This window comes from Antennarius striatus, chromosome 7 (assembly GCF_040054535.1).
Source record: "Antennarius striatus isolate MH-2024 chromosome 7, ASM4005453v1, whole genome shotgun sequence".
Taxonomy (NCBI): Eukaryota; Metazoa; Chordata; class Actinopteri; order Lophiiformes; family Antennariidae; genus Antennarius; species Antennarius striatus.
Window position 1 is genome coordinate 8,925,591 of NC_090782.1, and position 21,998 is coordinate 8,947,588.

At 40.0% G+C, this 21,998-nt stretch overlaps 1 protein-coding gene across 1 annotated transcript; it reads left to right on the plus strand.

Annotated features, from left to right (window-relative positions):
- The first annotated feature begins 114 nt into the window (after positions 1 to 114).
- xxylt1 (xyloside xylosyltransferase 1) lies at positions 115 to 16,306 on the plus strand. The gene is made up of 5 exons (XM_068318796.1): positions 115 to 527; positions 1,314 to 1,958; positions 4,399 to 4,546; positions 9,154 to 9,286; positions 14,231 to 16,306. Exons 2-5 carry the CDS (start codon positions 1,422 to 1,424, stop codon positions 14,625 to 14,627), a joined length of 1,215 nt encoding a protein of 404 aa, XP_068174897.1. The 5' UTR covers positions 115 to 527; positions 1,314 to 1,421; the 3' UTR covers positions 14,628 to 16,306.
- The last annotated feature ends 5,692 nt before the right edge of the window (positions 16,307 to 21,998 follow it).

Genomic DNA, 21,998 nt, shown 5'->3' on the forward strand with positions numbered 1-21,998 from the left:
TTTCTGCTCGTCTCCTTTAGGGGCAGGGCAGCGCACGCTCCAACGTGATCTAAGAAGTAGAAATGAGTCTTGAGTGAGCCGTCTTGGCTTCAAAAACATCTCTGTAAGGTGCCAGGCGAACAGGATTTGCTGTTTTCGTTTTCAAAATTACTAGCCAATGCAACATTTTAAATGTTCATTACCCCAAAAATGAATGCAAAATGCATGGTTAACTAATCAAACAGTGGTGCGTTTGTGTTTGTGTTTAACAATCGACGTCGGAGTGGAACTCAAGGATCTACATCTAGGCGCAAAAGTCGTTGCTTGCTAACTTAGCATCGCCGTTTCCAGTAGACTTGTCAACAGGTTGCTGCGGTATTTTTTTTGATGAATATATTTTAATCACAAGTAAATCTATGATTTTTACCATAAGGTATTCCAAGAGCGTAAATGTTGAATTTCAGAGTGACGTTATCGATTCTGTGTCAACCCCACGCAGCATAATCCTCGAACAGGATGGAGCTGCAGAGATCAACGATGTGAGGAAGGTGAATAATTGATTGAGAGTCATTTTGTTTGTGCGCATGATTCTACAGGCATTTCAAAGCTGAAAGTAAATTGATTAAAGTGGGAACACAATATTTCATTTGCATCTTGTCAATTTCCAGATTTAGTAGCAGGATTTTATGGAACAGTGGACTCAAGAATTTTTCGTGACGTTTTTTTTTATTTTGAATTTCCGGATAATGACATCCCGCTTCAAAGCGGTGATGTAATTGTCAGTGTTTGTCCGTCCCTTCGTTAGTTCACCAAATATCTTCGCAACTAGCTTTGATCTATGATCAAAACTAGCTTTGATCTATGATCAAAACTAGCTTTGATCTATGATCAAAACTAGCTTTGATCTATGATCAAAACTAGCCTTGAGCTATGATCAAAACTAGCCTTGAGCTATGGTCAAAGCTAATGCATAGCTTTTGACCTACCCTGAAAGGTCAAAGCTATGCACTTGTCAGGTACTACTTTCAGGGTACCCTGACCTAAGTCCGCGGGATGTTGCGGTCTCTGTGACTGGCTTGGTTCTTGTTCTTAATTTGAGAATGGACCAAGCTTCAAAGAGATCCTGGAAATAAAATCAAATTTCTAGTTTTGGAAAGATTTGAAAAGATTTTCTGAAAAGAGTTAGGAATATTTCCAACGCTCCAACCATTTTTACTGAACTGAATAAATGCATAAATACATGGCATGAATGATCATAAGTGGATTTTCACAAGGAATAATATCTGTGCACTGAGAGTTTCACATTATTATTAACAGCGTGTTTTCTCTTTCAGGAAAATGCTTTGAGGACACAAAAACAGGATGATATAGAAAGTTAAGAACATAAAATGACAAATGTTTTTCTTTATCCGACCTCATTCTCATGACATCCGTAAGGAGACATGGGCATCCGGAGACTGGTGGCCAGAATCATGAGTAGGATCAGTACTTTCAGGTCCTATCAGTTTGTGCTTCTCTTAGCTGCTGCACTTGCTGTTGTAGCCTTTTATTACTTTGGCTCAGAGAAAGAGAACTTCTCCAGCACCACAAAGAGGATAAAGGAGACCCAGGCTAGCCTCAACACCAACAGGAACGATGCAGACCTAACTGTGGATACCGGGGTCTCGCATCCAGCTGGATCTGAAGAGAAAAGAGGGGAAGAGCAAGATGAAGATGAAGAGGGGGAGAGATTTCACTCCAGGACGGCATACAGTGGCACCGGTGACCGTCGCTACAACATACTGATGATGTTCACTAAAGTGGACAAGAGCCGGAGCTTGCAAGACAAGTTCAGAGTGGCCATGTTGTCTATGGTGAAGCATGGACGCTTCATGGAAGGAGAAGTTTTAGTTCTGCATTTTGTGAGTGATCAGGCCAGCAAAGAACTGGGAGAGAGGATGCTGCAGGAATTTCTCTTTAATGCAACATTCAAATATGAGGTAGGCAGTCTAAACACTTTGTGCTGTAGTGAAATACTGTCATCCATTGGGTTTAAGATGAGAAGAGCTCTCTTGATGCACATTTAAACAACCTGCAGACAAGCAATAACAAGCAAACAATCACATACCCTTCAACTCTTATTGGACTTGAAGGATGAAACAAACCATTTATCTGTGAAAAGTTCCGCAACTTTATTTTTTATTTTTTTGGTATTTCTCGTCTAAACCAGTGGAATCAAAAACTCCTTTCTAACAGTAATAAGTTCTCAACATTTAAGACCATATCACATTGTGTTTGTAAGACTTTCAGTGAACTAACAGAAAGAATTGGCACGTTTCTATGTTTCTGTCTGACGCATCCGTAGCAGATTCACTGATTTTCAGAGAACTCGATCGTCATTAGTTCAGTGTTAAGTCAGATAAAAGAGAACTCATATGATGACGTCTGACACGCAAACACACACACTGTAATTTTGACAAACTGTCTTTTCCATGGACATTGATTAAGTGTTTCCTGAATGTAAATTTGTGTTTGTTGTTTTTGTATTTTTCTTTTTTTTATAAGTGTTGTGATTCCAACAGCTTTTATCAAGTTTGACTTGGTCCTCGGTTTGATATGAATGTGTTGTGTTTTACTGCTGAGAGATACAAGATAGTTTTATGTGGGGGGTCATGTAGGTGAATTCAGATTTAAAACAACAACAAAAATCTAAGTCAAAGAAAACTTGTATGGCAGTCATCTGACCAGTGGGGTGGATTTCAGATGCAGCTCAACCCTTTGACCAGCGTTTCTTTTGCTCTGCCCCAACCTCCCCTTTGAGGCCTCCTTTTGAGAGAAGTGTTTGAGGTTGAGACACAGGGGGGCAGTGTTCGCCTTCAGAACTGATCTACTGATGTGGACACCCCACCACCACCACCACCACTGGTGTGTCCTCCCTTCCAGGACAGAGGATTATGTCTCCTTTCTTTTGCATTAAGCACCCTGCCCCAGTTCTCCTGGTTTTTTTCCTCCCATAGCAAAAGTTTATGGATTTTTTTTAAACAAATGAGTCGTCCCTTCACCCCCCCCCCACACACACACACACACACTCTCACACCACCACCACCACCACCAACAGCTTGACCTATCAAAACCTGGTGTCCGTGCTAAAGCATTTCATCAGATTAATTATGATCTCAGGCCAGCCTTGAAGTGGCTGTAGAGGTTTGCTTATCTTGGCGGGTATGTTAAGCTCTCTTTCTTTCTTTGTTTTTTTTTGTTTTTTTTACTTTAACCAAGCGTTAAATACTTGTGTGTGAGTCTCGCTGTTCAGGCACACTGCTTTCATTAGAACATTATTAATAAATGAGGCAGATCGGCCAGTATCCGTGTGCCTGTCAGCCGATAAGGGAACAGCCTTCTCACAGTCTGTCTGCACGCTTCGCTTCAGTTGGATTCATATACTTAATGGAGTACTCCATAATTAGGTCCATGCAGTCTGATTAGTATAGATCATTATCAATCTTTAGGGCAGCTACAATCATCTGCTCGGGGGGGGGGGGGGGGGGGGGTCTAGATGCCCTGGTGCTGAACAGTTCCCAGACGTCACATGACCTGACGAGCAGATCTGGGAACCTAACGGCAGAGCGATGAAGCTATGCTGAGTGGGCGAATGACGTCACACGATTCTATGGGTGACATTTGTAAGAGCTGTTTTCGATAGTCAATAAGTAGCTTGGCTCAAAGCAGTGTTGTGTTTAAATGGTGGAAATAGTCAAATTCAGACGCTAATTTAGATTTATTCTATAAAGAATTTCAAATTTAGAAAATGTCTCAGATCCCTAACCCCAGTGTGTAATCTCAAATGCTATCTGACTGAATTCAGAACTGGTGAAATGTTTCATTGTAATTAATGCCTGCTTATTTACATGAAGTCAAATGACACTTTTATGCTTATTCTTGCCTCCATGCAGATACTAAAATATTTTTACCTAAAAACCTAACCGCACAAATTAAGATATACTGGTGTTTAACGGTATGTAGTCTTGAGGTTTGTTAGCTTTCGGTGTTGAAGTGCATACAGTCTTAAGTCTTGAGGTCGTCTCATCTTCAGGTCAGTAGAAAAGCAAATCTTGCCGCACAATCAACGAAGGAAACTTTGCTCAGTGGCGTCTTTTCAAAAAACAGAATCTCTGCCAGACGTATTCCGCCACTGCTGGTTTCGTTTGTGAACAAATAATATAACTTTGCCAAATCAAATAAGTGCCAAAAATATCACAAGTATAAAAACCGTAACAGGACAGATTTGACAAGTATTGTTCAGCTACTTTGAACAAAGCCTTTAAGATGGGAAACACACATTTAACTAATATTATAAGAACCCTAGCTGTTGTATGTTTCCTCACTCAAGTAGAGACCTTCATCTCTCTCATGATGTCATCGTGTTGATCTGCTGGACAGGTGGTGTTCCATGATGTGCTGGCATTCGCACAGAAGTTGTTCCCTATTGTGGAGGCAATGCAGAAGCACTTCAGCTCGGGCTCTGGGGCCTACTACAGCGACGCCATCTTCTTCCTGTCTGTTGCCATGCATCACATCATGCCTGAAAGTAAGGAAAGCACTTTCTCTGTATCCTTGTGTTGACTTTCTTCTTCCGCAGCAGTAGTTTTTTTTACAAAGTCACAAAAACACAACTTTGAGATTCCGCTTTCATCACAGCAGGTGGATATGATGTGAGGGAGGCTTTTTGTTAAAGACATAGCCTAGGGATCGGCAATTAACCCAAAAAAAAGAACATCTCTTCCGCATAATCTGACTCTTGTTGGTAAATGTGATGAGCTTTCCCCAGTGCGATTCACATCCATCCAATCCAGGGAGAGGAATGTGTGTCTGATGTTTGAACACATTTAGGCAATGGGTGTTTTTAAATTCATCTTCAATCAAAAAGGGCAGATATTATTAAGCTTCAACAGAAATAATGCAAAAATTTTATTTGATTAATGTCTTGTGTGTATTGCTTTTACATATTGATGTCGATCCTGTCAGTCGACAAAAAAAGATTTCAGTTTTTTAATATTTGGTTTTGATTCCCTTCATTTTTTTTAAATGAATACTTTGATTTCAGTGCAACAATCTGCATTACCTTGATATTTTTTTTAACTGTGTTGTGTTGTCCTTTCTGCTACTTTTCGGGGTGTTTGACTCGACTCAGATGTTCTTTTGGCCAGAGGAGGTGTGTCTCTAACCGACACGTGGGATCATGCAGAGGCCCTGGGGAGTCAGAAAGGAACGATCTATTCTGTGGCTGCTGCCCACATTAGTGCCCCCTGTGTCATTTCTGACCTGTTGCGATGATCTCCTCCTGTGTGCCCTGTTGAAGTTCACTTTAGTGGTAGTGTAGCATGGGGTGTTACTCCACAAACATTGCTCTTGGGGACTGAATAAATAGTCACCAGAGGCACATGTAGGAAACATGACGTGTCCATCTCGCAGAAACCAGAGTCCCATCCACGTGAGACGTTTAGAAATTCCTTAATAATACACCACAGCCGTGAATAAACATTTTGGACTGTTATGTTATTGCTGTTGGTTTTGTGCCATTTTAAAGAAACTTCAAATTTTATTAGCTAAAGAGGGTTTTTGTTTTTTGTTTTTTTTGTATGAGCAGAAAGCCTCGTGGCTTCATTTATCAGCTTCTCTACATAAAGGTGCTGATCTTTGGGCAAAATCCGGCTTTCCTTAAGCTTTTTTGAGGTCATTAAAGTTTGTTGTTCACATTTCTAAGCAAAGAACATCAGACATTAAGCAGAAGTGGAAAATTGTCAGGAAAACAAGGAGATCTGCAAGGTGAAACCGGATGATAAATAGATTGTTTTTGTGGGCAAGGCGTCTGAATGTGTGGTAGTCACTCAGTAGTTAGCTTTGAAAAGTCATTTCTGCTGGGCAAAACGCTGTCCTGACTTGATTTTCAGGACTTTGCAGGTGTGACACTAGCTTTTTTCCCCCTTGATTTTTATTTTTTTTCCCTTCCCAGGAAGGAGAGGGGTCTGATGGGTCTCACGTTGTGCGTTTATTGATCAGGCACATGTGCCATTCGTCTGCTCTGAGCATCCCAGTCATCACACATTTCTATTTAAAGAAAGCTTTTATCTAGAAAGGGCATAATGTGCCCATCCGAAAAGAAGGAGTGGAGTTCCTGTGCCTCTTTGATTTAACACTTTCCCAAAACTCTTATAGGATACAAAGGGCACCATTTATGGTCAATTACCCAGGACAACGATTTTGGGTTCACTGGTAATCCGGTTACCCAGCCTGAATAGGAAAGTTCTTGCTCAATATAAATGTGAAGTGAAACTGTTTTTGCAAAAAGGGTTTTGTTGTTTCTGAGTCTGTTGACTTCCAATATTTTTTTCATTCAGGGTACCCTTTTAAAAGATGAATAATAGTCATTAAATCTCTCCTAGAGGACTGAGATGCTGAGAAATAACGTCAGAAGATGTGCTGGTGTTTGAATGTTAACTGCTCAATGAAAACATGTCAAACCTGCTCGGTCCACAGAGGACCAATGAAAGAACCTCGATATGATGAGAATTTTTCTGAGTTTTCAAATATCAAGAAGTTCTGCTTGAAGTTCTGAATTCTGCTAACTGGTTTTGATGGCTGCATCTTTTACAAAAACGTCTACTTCTCTGTCCAGTACATTGTAAAAATCCTTCAGGAGCAGCTGCTGTTGCTCCTAAAACATCGTGTCTGACTAAATGTGGAGATATCAGTATCATTATGCAGTCATATGCTGACATGCACCACAGGCCGTCAGTTAGACTAACCAGGTTTGAAGATGATTTATCAAGATGATATGGAAAATCTTACCAAGCAAAGATAAGAAACTTATTTTCATCTTGATTTTCACCATGAACTCAGTGTGACGTCACTGAATTAGATAAGAACATAATTAGGAAGAAAATATAATTGTCTATCTCCTTCCCGTGAGCGTTGACAGAGGCTGAAAACAGTGATCCTGTAATAATGGTTAAGAGAACACACATGAAGACGGATACTAAGGCTTAATGAGGTTGACCCAGTTTCTTCTTGGAAATTTCGCGTTCGATATGAGGGTCTGTTGTTGCTCTGGATGCGTTGAGTCTTGCCTGATTTGACCAGACCCTTAGGCAGACTCTAAACCACATTATTCCTGCAATAAATGCCACCCAAAGGGTTAAGATTGAATGATTTACCAATTATCCAGATAGTTTTTGGGAGGAGCATACCTGATGTTGACTTAAACACTGTTTACTCTAAGGTAGTGTGTGTAATGCATACTTTATTTAATATTGCTTGTGTTCATAATCTTTTTTTAAAGGGAAAATGTGTTTAAACAAATCAGACTTCTCTGTATTTAACCTCTGTATTCACTGGTAATTATATTTGTATGCACTATAATTTGGCTCTTTTTTTTTTTTAAAGTTTATTACGGTAGCTGTCAACAGTAAAATATTGCAGCACAAAGTGCGCTCTTAAACTCAGTGGTCTGGATTGATGGGTGATCCGGCTATTCACCAGTCCACTGTGACATGAAAGGTGCTTTGTCCACAGTTTGGACATTAGTGTCAACAAGTCAGGCTTCCTTCTTGTCATCTGCAGTTTATGCAGGCAGACAAGTGTTGCCAGAGGTGGCATTAGAACCAAAGTCATGTCAAAACAACAGTCAGGAGGAATGTGCTGTAAAAACCTCCATGCATGCATATCTGCTTCAGTCACTGTATGTCATGAGTGGTGACTATGACTGGACATCCATGGAAGACTTGCTGCCTTTTCATATTAGTGAGAGAAACAATGGTAAAGCAGCGTTGAAGGCACAGAATCTAGCTGTTGAAAGTGAAGCACGTATCAACAGAAGCCCCTTTTACAAGATGGCATTGTTTTTTGCTTTGCTTCTGATTTAACAGCGTTAGAGTCAATGACAACACCGCATTGAGGTCTGTACAAACAAAGAAAGGTGGTGGGACAGGATGGGAATGTGACGTTTGGACAACATGTTATGTGTGTGATTCATGTAGCGGCAGTTGGCAGAGAAGGAGAACATCAACTAAAAAAATTCTAGAGAGGTTCCGAATCTCTGAGAATTTCAGCTATTATTGAACAGGGAAAGTAAATGATACAGTAGTTTTTATTTTATGCCTCCTTGTTTTGCAGACTTCCAGAGTAGAGTCTGAAGTCACACCAGCATGGTGTTGCGCAGCTGTTGGTTGATTGACTATATATAAACCAAGATGGTGTACAAAAAAATCCTAATTGTTGTTCTGTGATTAAAAAGGTCTGGTGGTGTTTGCATCATTTATTTGCCATCCAAAGTACAATACCACAATGAAAGTTAAAGCCTGGTCCATGAAGACCTTCTTTTTTCTTTCTCAGGACTTTGTGTTGAGTCATTGATCTGTAACAATTTAAGGCCCTCTTCCTGTCGTACTCCCACCAGCAAAGCCCTGGCAGTACAAACAGCTCCATCCACTAGGGGATTATTCGTCCGACCCCCTCTCTGTTAGCACAGGACATAAAGGCATGTTGATGACACCTTCCTCCTCGACCAGAATAAAAAACTGTTTGCTGCTATACTCCTCTTGTTTTTGTCTTTTGTTTTGCAGTTGTAGTTGAGCTTAACTTTTTCACATTTCAGTAATCTTTGCTGAGACAAACATTCTTTTTAGGGTTAGTAATTTGGATTTTACCCAAATAAAATTGCGGCCAACTGAATGGACCTCGACAGCTCTTTACAGATGTGGAGAAGAACATGTGACCCAGTAATCAGTTCCTGCCAGTAGATCATCCTAAATCCTCCACATGGGACTGTTAAGATGACAAGTGTTCTCATCGGTTTACTAATTATGTTGTGTCCCTGGTGTACCATTCTGGAGTGTACCCCATCCTGTCATCACCATGCCAACAAACAAAAATAGGAAGCTGAAACAATGAACAGATGAAGTCCTGAATATCCTGGATACTGCTGTTACATGTAACATACAGTCACAAGCACACTTGCCTGTAACCACAATTATTTTAATCTACATTTCTACCATGCAGTTTTAAGTATTTTCTCATTTCCTATAACTATACATCAAGAGTCAGACCTTTCCTTCAGTAGGCTTCACATGTTGTGGGTCTTGGTGGTTTTTCTTAAGTTTTATCACATCCTCCTACAGTGTTGTGTTTTTCTTTCAGGTCTGAGTCACATAGTGCAGCTTGATCTGGACCTGAAATTCAGGACCAACATCAGGGACCTTTTCCAACAGTTTGCCCAGTTTCCTCCAGGAGCAATAATAGGTATCACCAGAGAGATGCAGCCAGTCTACAGGTAAGTAATGTGTAACATATTAATGAGGCGAGTTTATCAGAGCTTTGCAAACGTCCGTGGATACTGGCTGTGAATACACTGTTGGAGAATCTCTGACTGTAATGCAGTGTGATAAATACTGTATCAACTTTACTAGACAGTGGTAAACTGTAATCTGTATACGCAAAGCAAATGGGGAGCGCGTTGGTGTGTGTCAGATAAGTGTTGTGGTAGTTTTCCTGTCAGGCCCCAGCACCTCCTGACAGATCTGTATGTGAGAAACCCCTGCTACTGTTATTCCTGTTGGCCCGGATGCACTCGTGTAAACCCATGGAAACAAAGCAGGAGGCAGCCTCAGCGGAGATGGGGCTTCACAAGCTTCACACAAACTATCACAACTTGTCTCTCCATTAGTTTTTCTATGACCTTCTGTGAGTCCAGAGCTTACAGCGTCATGAAGGACAACGTGATCCCTTCATTTGTTTGAGTTTTATGATCCAGAGTTTTTAAATACATCTGAGCACTAACAATATTTTTTTCCTTCTTTTCTCTAAAGAAAATGTTAAAAGTATTGGCAGCATTTGGGGCTCGATATTGGCTCAAATTGTAAAAATTATTGTGGTAATTTAATGAATTGATTACCATTTTATTCACTTAAATTGCAAACAGTACAAATACCGTATATCTACATTGTACCAACATTGATTTCTTTAAAATTACTCGTGTTATTTATCTGCCAGCCAAACGCACCTGCTTGGATCACTCTACAGGTTGACAATCTAAGATTGGGATCTTGTATCCCCATGGGACCTTCCTGGCTAAAGAAAGGATAAATAAATAGAGGTTCAGTATTTTGTGTATTTGTTGGCAAATATTCCAAAATTGGAAGATTTCACCATCTATATAAATCTCCATATGAACGAGGCAAGAATTAAAAAGACATTGAATTAATCTCGCCTTCGACTCCTCAAGCTGTACTGCATTAAAATCCAACACATTACTACATGGACTCTGCAGCTCATTGCTGCACTTTAAATGTAAACAAAGACAATATGAAGCCCAAACCCTATATCAAACATCCTGAAATGCCGCCAGCTTCTCTAGATGTGAGCTCATTTGTGGGAGATTGACTCCTGGACTTGGGCTAAAGAGGAAAACAACCAACCAGATTCTTAACGGCACAAAATTCCAATGTAAGGGTCTGTGATGGTATCTGGGTTCATGTCTGTGAGGGAACCATTGATGGTGAAAGGCACAAGTATTGGTTCTTCTTATGCTGCCATTGCCACAACAGCATTTTCAGGGACGTTCCTGTTGTTTATTCCAGCAAGACAACAACAAACATATGTATTTATCTGTTGTTGTGTTATATTTGATAACTAGTTAATTACATACAAAGAAAACAAATTCTTGAGAGGCAAAAAGGAAGACCAGACAAGTACTGTACCTTCAACACCGACAGGTCTCCTGTAGCTTGTTTGCCAAGCTAGCTAGGTGGTTATTGTCACTCAGTGGTCATTGCACTCTACTGTATTTTAATGTTGGATCTTATTATTATCGATTCATTGTGTTTAATCCTCTTCATTGGAGTGTTTTCCTGTGTTGAGTAGAGAAGACTCTCGGCTCCCACTTCGTTTTGGTGCTAATGGACAGAGCATTATGCAGGAAATCACATCCTTGGCCATCTGCATTCAGAGCACATCCTGCCGCTGAAAAGTTCATGATTGGAATAAAAGCTCTGCGTCTTTTCCCTGTAGTCTCATTTGTCATGTTTTTTTAAACCAAGTCCCACTTATGTAAGAGTCAGCAATTTAGAAATAAAAAAAATCTATGTCTTAATTGTGTTGAATTCGTTTCAATGTAAATTTCAGTTTATATTGACATTTGTTGTTGTTCAAAGGCATCTTTTTCCCATCAGTGCTGGTATTTTTCCTTCAATGCACCCGGTTTGTGCTTTCCAGCTTAAATAATGAAAAGGACTTGACTTTTCTTTCGTGTCCCATCTGTCAGGGAGAGTGTTCTGGATGAGGTTCCAAGAGAGCAGGCAGTTTCTTGTTCTGAACAAATTGTAGGACACATTTGGGTCGTAAAGCAGGACAGAATGTCCCTGTCACCTGCTAATGCATTTCATTCTTTCGCAACTAAGAGTGAGAGATGCTTCACTTGAAAGGCTTGTCGGAGAAAATGGATAGAAGATGATCAAGCTGTGAACTGGCAAAGCAAGAGAAGTAGCAATGATCAAACATGGAGCAGAAAAGACGGAAGTCATCTGGACAGAGGGCAGAGCAGCATTCTGTCCGATTCTGTATGATCACAACGTTTCAAGAGCCAGAGAAGCTTCATCCAAAAACTAGAAGAAGAAATGGACTTTAATAAATAATCCCCTTGAGGAATTTATTTGTCCACTCACAGTCTTTAAATTGTTTACGTGTGTGTATGTACAGGTCCTGTAAGAGATCTTAGATTTTTTAAAAGACATTATGTCCTTTGTGCCAGCTTGAAATTTATGTTGAAACTGTCACAATTTTTAAATATCAATAAATTATGTGTAGTATTTTGAATTTGAGTAGATTTATTAAAAGTCTTGACACCCGATTGAAGTGATTCTGTACAAAGCCATTGGATAAATGACAATGGGCTCCCATTGTTTTATGCAGGTGTCATTTAAAAAGTCATCTGTCGATCAGTAAAGAGTAAATCAGTAACATAGTGCTTTTCACTTATTTGCAGCATACAAGGGTTCTGTCTCAAAAAATGATTGTTGAAGTGATACATCACGTAAATCAAAAGTGTAAATGAAGAGTTCTGAGGTCACGCAAAGGCTGAAATAGTTATTTATTTTTATTTTTATCATCCAATTCTTGGATGGTCCTGATCTTGCTTCCAGTGCTGTCTTTATGTGATTAGCAGAAGAATATCATCTTTCAGCTTCGTGCTGAGAGTGAAAAGTCACAAGAACACCATAATCTCATTCTATGTCAGCGGCTTTACCAAAATTACCAGAACATGTGCTAGAAAGAAGAGAGATGGTGCTGTAGACTGTGATGAACAACAACAGGACACTGGTGCTGTTAAGACTGCCTCATAATCTGTTTGTCATCATTTTTATCTCATTAGAATAACTGTATAAAAATAGAATTAAGTGAAACATTTTGTGGTTTAACAGCATGATGTATTCCAATAACAGCTAAATCAGCATGTTGATAAGTGGGCGCAGTTACCCTTTTACAGGTCAGAGAAAACCGCTGCATACTTGTCAATGAGGTCACACTGTGGTTTTCTCTGTGTCTGATACCCTTTTCCATTACAGTCCAAATTTATGAGTCCTCAAAGTCAGTATTATCTTAAATAAGTCAGTTGCTACTGGCATGTGCATTAAATACAATATGTTGTTTAAATACTAAAACCTAAACTTTTCAAACCAAAGAAAGATTTATCTTTATCTCTAAAGAGAAATCTTTCTTTGGTTTGTTTCTGACAAATATTAAATTTTTGTCAGATATGTTGCATCACTCCTCTACCCAAAATAAACCAACTCATTAGTAACCCAGTTTAGTAAAAGCTTAGCTGCTTCACTGTTTGTCAAAGTTCTTGGGGGGTACAACTGTGTAATTCAGTTGTGTGTCATCCCTTGATTCAACCTGTCTCTTGTCTCTGTTAAAACAAACTAATATCTGTCCTGTTTAGCAGCCAGAGTGTTCTCATTCTTATATGTTTACCATCAGGACACTTGACAATAGGCAGCATGTTTCCTATTATACAATCTTATGTCCAAACAGCATAAGACAGTGGAAAACTCCACAGAGGCTACGAGTCCTCAGCTACTAAAGCTACAGACTGTATTTAACTGCGTGGAGCAGCTAAACCTATTGAATGTAGGTCAGTAATAATATCAAAGCATGACTCAGAGAATGCTGCTGCTCCCACTAGATCCAATTGCGCTGTAACAAGTAACTGCTACCACAGGAAGTCAGAATATTCTGCATAAATCGGACATATTTTATCCACCAGACACGTGACGAGCTGGAGGTCAGTTTCATGGATTCATGAATGAATTGGCAACTAAAGGGGTATTTAGTTATTTATTTATTTAGACTAAAGGGGGCTATAATATATCCTGCCTTCTGTTATTGTGGGTCCATTATAATTTAATTTACGGTAGGTTTCCACAGGCTTGACCCACACATCCGGGGGTCATTCCTGTTCATCCTCATGTTGGCTGGAGTTGAGCACCCAAAATAAAAAGCTTTGCACATTTTGGAAGCAAACACTTAACTGTAGCTTGGTGCTCTTTGATCATCTGGCCCAGGAATAATTTACACTATAATCCTTCCACGTATTCCCTTAATGCTACTGCATCTGCTTTTTGCATTAATAATTTTTAATGCAGGCAGCTTGTTGCGAGAATGTTTTTCTCATTTTAGTTTTAAAATTAGAGTAAAACTGTTCTTACCAACGTAAACTTTGGACACAGGAATAATGAATCCCACTAACAGTCTTGGTCTTGTGCATACAAATCATTGCTGGGTGAAGCTTTGTGTGTCGTTTAGCAGCTTGAGAGATGGTGTGTTGGCAGGACAGGGTGCTGAGCTGGCGTCAGCCTCTGACACTCCTGGACCGGTTTTCTTCCTGTTTTTGGCCACAGAGCTGTTTGTTCAGCAAACGAACACCGAAACTGAGTTGACCCTCTCTTTTTGTTAGAGTTCCAGCTCCACAAACTTACACGAGGGAGAGATTTCACCATCGTTGTACGAGTCCAGACTGCAGAGCGATGAGCTCATATTTAATTTCCAAAACAACAAGTGATTATTTTACAAGCCGATGTTTCACAGGTGTTCTTGATTTTCCTTCACCTGCATGTTGCAGTTGTCCTTTATCTATGAAGTTTTAATTAATAAAAATTTAATTCCATGCGCTGCGTTGCGAGGCCCACTGTCATACTAACCTGATTCCTTCTTTCTCCAGACACACCTTCTGGCAGTATCGGAAGGAGAACCCTCAGACCAAAGTAGGTGAGCCTCCTCCTGACGGACTGCCAGGCTTCAACAGTGGAGTCATGCTTTTAGACCTTCATGCGATGAGAGCATCGGCTCTCTACAACCAGCTGCTGGACCCTAGCAATGTGGCTAAGCTAGCAGACCAGTATCGCTTTCGGGGCCACCTGGGTGACCAGGATTTCTTCACCATGATTGGCATGGAGCATCCAGAGCTGTTTTATTCCCTGGCCTGTGGTTGGAACCGGCAGCTGTGCACCTGGTGGAGGGACCATGGATACGGGCACATATTTCAGTTGTATTATCACTGTCATGGACCGGTCTACATCTACCATGGAAACTGTAACTCTCCTATACCAGACGATTGATATGCTTGAATGTGAAACAGTCTGTGGCATCTTCAGTATGGATAAAGGGAAATATCTGTCCTACTTTTTGCGAGGACAAGACTTGTACAACAGTTTCCTTCTTAACCACTGAATTGTAGACTCGACACCCTGCTGGTTGACGGGCTAGTGAAGGGCCATCTTATTCAAAGACGCTCCAAATTTGTGTCATTTGAACAGAATTTTGTTGTTGGCGGCAGTAAACAGTATTTCCTTACAGCATTGCTTGTAGCTGTAACAGTGTGGTTTTGTTTCTTCAAGGACCTTGACGTTAAAAAGAAGCACATTCGATATGAAGTTCATGTGAATGACAGATCCATTATTTTGAAGTCTTTAACAAGAGAAACGCTCTCTTCATGACGCACAGTAATGCCATTATTCAATTGGCTACATTCACAGAATGACGTTTCATCAGCCATCGCGTGTGTTTTTGCATTTGCGATCTGTGGTAAATACTGCATAATCAATCACACATTTCCAGGTTTAATTTTTCTGTAGCCATTTGGTCTTGAAGAGAATCTAAAATCAAAGACAGTCCATTAGTCAATCTGATGAAAGTGATTGTATTTTTTTTAGTTGAGAACTCAAATATATCACTAATTTTATCTGCTGTGAATATAAGTTCTGTAAATGTTCATTGCATATAATACTAACATCTACTTGCTCCCCTTTGCTCACTGTGATTCTCTGCAGCTGAACATTTCTGTCAGTGCCTCTAGCTGCCCCCGGCAGCACCTCTCCATGTGAGGGCAAACCTCGTTCTATTTATTCCACCTGTGATTCATATTGGAACGGTTTAACAACAGTAAACTCTGATGTGTCTTTACTGCACGCAGCCAGACAGGAAAAAAAACAAACAAAAACAAGTCAGTAATCATGGAACTGATGAATGTTGCGCTTACATCGCCTTGGCTTTTGAGCTGAGGTCAAACATACATTTCAAAAGGGGGAAACGGTGGAGAACGTGACAGCAGATGCTGACCCACTTTTCAGTTTTCTTGCTGGGCTTTCTGAAATGTCAAAGAAGAAATGTCAGCACTCAGTTGTCATCCACCAAGAAATTGTCTGAGGTGATTGACATGTTCAACACACTTTTTACACACAATGAGAAATTGCAACTGGCTGCTCTGCACCATCAATGGAGTAAAAAAAAATTACAGTCACAATCATTTTCAGCCAAATCGCTAAACCTATGATATAATTCTGATGCTGATCATTGTTATGGGCAGGAGGGCAGACCTGGTCTCAACCCATTAACCTTCTGATAAGTAGACAATATTCTTAACGCTTGAACAACAGCCACCCTGTTTTAACTGTGCATAATAATAGGAGCCTGCTGTTTTTTATGACTGCACAATATTTTTACCTTTGATCAACTACTCCTTAGGCAGCTATCGGTTTCCATTTCTTTGCATCCAATTGGTATTCAATCACAGTGAGTACTTCTTTCTTTTCATTTCATTTTCGGTGCAGAATTATGTAGTGTTGTAGCATCAAGTGGAACATGTCAGAATTCTTCATGATGAGGCATTTAAGGACACTTCACTCACCTGTAGGATGATGATTATCTTCCGAGAAACATGCTCAGAATCAACAATATGTGGACACTGAATGTTGTGAAAAGTACAAGTAAGAATAAAGCTTATAAGTTGTTCAAATTACCTATAAGATTTTTTTTTTTTTAAAGTTTCTTGCTACATCACCAATTTCAGCCAATCCTGGTGGAAGGATGAGGTGTGGGCCAGAATCCGTTCTTTTTTTAGTGGTTCTGGGATTTTATATCTTCAGTTCACCTCTTATGCACTAAAATACTCTGTTGACTGTTAATGAATATTGTCTCTGTTTTCTTTGTAATTAATTTTCAAATTTTCAAAATATCATTCTTCCCAGGAATCTGCTTTAATGTCACAGTTCTCTTCCTCTTATTTTATTTCACCGCTTTCAAAGAGCTGGTGGTTACAGAATTAAAGCCTAAAACATTATTATAGCAATATAAAAAGATTGATCTGGTTTAAATGGGATACAGTTTGGAACTCGTCTTCACTTACCAACTGCATACACTTAGTATATTTATTTAGGCTTACAGAGAAAAATAGCAGATCTCCAATAGTCTCTATGAAGGCTAACATGTTTCCGTGTCACTCAGAAGCACTGCCACAGCCAAACGCTGCTGTGCTTTGTGAGACTTTTCTTTCAATATCATGATCAAAACAGATGTGGAAGCAACTCAATATGAAGTCAAACTTTTTAAATGGTCTTTCAGATATCTTTTGAAGACAAGAGCTGCTTGGCACTGAAAAGATATTACTGTGCTTATGTAAAATAATTCTTGTGCTGCTTTATTTGTTGAACTAGCTCACACAATGCTTTCAAACTCATGAACACAGGGATGCTTTCATAATCGTCACTGCATGGAATTCTTTGTCATCTCATCATCCCATATATCTGACAGACTCAACTGTGAAGTACCAGACTGGTTTTGTATTTAAGCTTCCAAACTGATGAAATGACATCAGGGTGGGCATTAAAATCCTGGGCCATGTAGCCCCCAAGAGTGGGCAGTGGTTTCAAAAATCCTGCAGCCTGAATTCACTGGAAAACACTGTGAATACACTTCTCTCAGAGTGAACAACAAAAACAGCAGGCTGGTATAGATTTGATGCAGGAGCAGCATTGATGTTTCAGGAACACAAACAGTTCAATCTAAAGTTGAGTGAGACTCTTTTCTAGATGCTTCTTTCTTCTTCCAGACTGACAGCGGGGTGGAAACAAATGTTCTGCAGGAGCTGGTACCGCTGGAGCAGTTAAATCATAGTGTCTCACCGAATCTGCAGAACAACAGGGAGCTCCTGCTTCTGACATAATGATGTACCAAAGCACTTACAGCTTATTTCCTTCACTCAGTGAATACGTCAACAGTTTCTTATTAAAAAATACATTGAGACGTGTAAGTGCCGCTTTAGGGTTAGGGTTTAGGGTTTTTAGGGTTTATCCCACTCCCCCACATGGTTGACAGTCTGGCCAATCCAAGGTTGAACTATGACAGGCCTTCTTTTAATTCACTTCTATGAGTTGGTTTTTGTCCTTGCACTCTTCAGGAATGTGTTATTTAGCTCTGCATAACAGGAAGCTATTGATTCACCTTACCCATCTGAAGACTAACAGCAAAGCAGTCAGAGAAACGCTTGTAAATAAGAAACGTGACATGCTTTGTTTACCGTATAGCTGGTTCTTCCAACTTATTTCTTTATAATTGAACGTCATTATTTAAAATGAAGTAATTTTTATTTCAGTTTGCTCATGTTTGGGGGTAAAAGTTTTTCCTTTGCTGTGATGTCTAAAAAAAATTAGCTTTCCCTTTTACTTTGTAATCAAGGCTAGAATTTGGAAGTAACATGACATATGCCTCACAAACTGAATCTGCTGATTCAGTTTGCTGATTATATATTTTTTTCATGTCTATATATATATATATATATATATAAAATTAATTTTTAAAAAAATTTGTGAATACTGTCCAGTCAACTAACCAGTTGCAAGTATGTCAGTGAGCCTCAGTAACATGCTTTGATTCTGTTTCTACAATTGCTCAATTACTTTTTAGGCTTTTTTTTGAAAGATTTTTTGTATTTTCTTGTCTTAAAAAAAAGCTTCGGGATTCCAGACAGTGTGCATTTTTAAAAATGACTGATTTTGATGCATGATTTCAATAGATTTTTAAAATATTTAATATGCTGTGTATCAGTGCTTCACCATCTCCTCAGTGAAAATGCATGACAGTGCTTTTCTACTGCTACGTGGTGTGCAGCTCAATTTTTACTATTTCCTGACAATTAAATGTCATGCCAGTGGGGAAAAATTAATGCTGTCTTCATTCAGAGAAATCATGTTCCTGATGACAAATCCTGAGGACTCATAGTAAAAAAATGCCAAATAGGAGCTCCTGAGAGAAGATTACCGGAGACCATATCTAAGGAATGTATACTATCAGTGATCAGTGACTGTAATGTGATAGGCGAGAGCGTCGCCAAACAACATAGGATGGTGGTGTGGAGGATGACTCTGGTGGTGAGGAAGATGAAGAGGGCAGAGCAGAAGACAAAATGGTGGGAGATGAAAAAGGCAGAATGTTGCATGACTTAGGAAGGAGTTAAGACAAGCTCTGGTTGGTCTGGAGGTGCTTCAAGATAACAGGACAACTACAGCTAATGTGATCAGGTAGGAGAGTACTTGGTGCGTCATCTGGAGCAAAAGTAGATAAGGAGACTTGGTTGTGGAATGAGGAGGTACAGGAGTGTATACAGAGACAGAGGTTAGCTAAGAACAATTGGGACACTGAGAGGACTGAGGAGAGTAGACAGGAGTACAGAGAGATGCCACGTAAGGTGAAAGTAGAGGTAGCAAAGGCCAAACAAGGGGCTTATGATGACTTGTATGCTAGGTTGGACAATAAAGAGGGAAAGACTGATCTATACAGGTTGACAAGACAGAGAGACAGAGATGGGAAGGACGGGCAGCAGGTTAGGGTAATTAAGGATAGGGATGTAAGTATTGACAGGTGCCAGTAATGTGATGGGAAGATGGAAAGAGTACTTTGAAGAGCTGATGAATGAGGAAAATGAAAGAGAACAAAGACTAGAAGAGGTGGCTGTTGTGGACCAGGAAATAGCAAAGATTAGTCAGGATGAAGTGAGGAGGGCACTGAAAAGGATGAAGAGTCCTGAGGATATACCTTTGGAGGTATGGAAGTGTCTAGGAGAGGTGGCACTAGAGTTTCTGACTGGGTTGTTCAACCGGATCTTAGATAGTGAGAAGATGCCTGAGGAATGGAGGAGAAGTGTGCTGGTGCCCATTTTTAAGAACAAGGGAGAAGTGCAGAGTTATGGCAACTACAGAGGAATAAAGCTGATGAATAAAGCTGATGAACCATACAATGAAGTTATGGGAAAGCTAGACAAAGGGCAAAAGTTAACATTTGTGAGCAGCAGTATGGTTTCATGCCAAAAATGAGTACTACAGATACAGTATTTGCTTTGAGGATGATCTGGAGAAAGCTTATGACAGGGTGCCCAGAGAGGAACTGTGGTATTGTATGAGGAAGTCTGGAGTGGCAGAGAAGTATGTTAGAGCTGTGCAGGACATATATGAGGACTGTAAGACAGTGGTGAGGTGTGCTGTAGGTGTGACAGAGGAGTTCAAGGTGGAGGTGGGACTGCATCAGGGATCAGCTCTGAGCCCCTTCTTGTTTGCTATGGTGATGGACAGGCTGACAGACGAGGTTAGACAGGAATCTCCATGGACTATGATGTTTAAAGATGACATTGTGATCTGCAGTGAGAGCAGGGAACAGGTGGAGGAGAAGCTCGATAGGTGGAGGTTTGTCCTGGAAAGGAGAGGAATGAAGGTTAGCCGCAGTAAGACAGAGTACATGTGTGTGAATGAGAGGGACCCAAGTGGAAGAGTGAGGTTACAGGGAGAAGAGATCGAGAAGGTGGAGGATTTTAAGTACTTTGGGTCTACAATTCAGAGTAATGGAGAGTGTGGAAAAGAGGTGAAGAAGCATGTACAGGCAGGATGGAACGGGTGGAGGAAAGTGTCAGGTGTGATAGAAGAGTTTCAGCTAAAATGAAGGGAAAGGTGTACATAACTGTGGTGAGACCAGCGATGTTGTTTGGTCTAGAGAGTGTGTCAATGAGGAAAAGACAGGAGACAGAGCTGGAGGTAGCAGAGATGAAGATGCTGAGGTTCTCTTTGCGAGTGAGCAGGACGGATAGGATCAGAAATGAGTACATCAGAGGGACAGCACATGTTAGAGGTTTTAGAGATAAAGTCAGAGAGGCCAGACTGAGATGGTTCGGACATGTCCAGAGGAGAGATAGTGAATATATTGGTAGAAGGATGCTGAGTTTTGAACTGCCAGGCAGGAGGCCTAGAGGAAGACCAAAGAGGAGGTTTATGGATGTAGTGAAAGAGGACATGAAGGTAGTTGGTGTGAGAGAAGGGGATGCAGAAGACAGGGTTAGATGGAGGAAACTGATTCGCTGTGGCAACCACTGAAGGGAAAAAGCCGAAAGGAGAATAAGATATCAATGCATACTATAATATTAATCTAATTCAACTTTATACAACCCAAAAAAAGTTTAGATCAAAGGAAATATACTGTAATAAGCAAAATGGCACAACTGCTAAAATCATTGTACACACACTCCTGTTTTTCCTCGTGATCCATCGTCACCACAAAAGTTTTGCATATGCAAGGCTAGTCACAAATTAACTTGTGTTCACCCAAACATCACCATCTGGTGTCTGCAGAGATTGCACTGTTTTCCACATCTCCAAATCAGAACAGCTGTAACACATAAACAAGAGGGAAGATTTTGATGACAGCAGAGAGTCCTTTTGTAAATCAACAACAGATAAAAAAAATCAGCCAAAATGTCCCAGCTTGAAACTGGGCCATTGACCATCAATGTTCTGTTTCACTAGTTTAAGTAGCTTAAATATAATAGCTGCTGAATCATTGGCATCATTTTAAATAATAATCAACAGAAAATGAAGCCCTAAAATATTGCATTTTCCAAAAGCCTCATTGGTGCAGCTTTCAGGTACAGTTGATATAAGGCAACAAATCCCTCCATCTCCATTGAGATGATACCTTGACAATCATCTTGTGTCACGGAGTAAACCATTCCAGATCAAGTGAATACATGAAATGGATTTGTGTGGTACGTCATCAGCCACAGGGAAAAAGATGCCTCACAGAGAGCAAACAGTCAGATATAAGAACAGACTGTCTCAAGTGCTACACCCGGACACAATACCATCATTTGTTCCCAAGATATGGACTCACAAGGGAAAATGCAAACTGACCAGGAAGCCGACCCACATAATATATTGCTCTGTCTGGCAAAAATGAGGTCTGTGTGTCGCCCTACTTCAAAGTCTGAGGGGAGACATGTCCATGTTCACATCCAATCTTGGATTTAGCTGCTAAATCTGATTTAACCTGAGGTTGTGAGCCATCCTGAAGGTAGTGTTAGTTTGATTAAACTAGACCAACAGCAGTGAATTTTGATCAGTTTATTTTTATTAATCTGTCTGTAGTGATTTCCAGTAACAAGACATCCATTGTATGAATTGTTATAAGGGAATATCTTTATTAAATTTAACTATTGTTTTAACTTTTAAACACAATTCCTGGTGTCCCTAAAAGAAGATAAAACCTACATTTTTCAGAAGAATAAGATTTTCTGTGTAAAGTTAAAAGAAGCTTCCCTCTGTGGTTTTGCAGTGATACATATCTCTGTATGTCTTCTCACTCTTCATCAGACATAAATGCTTGATTTCAACCAA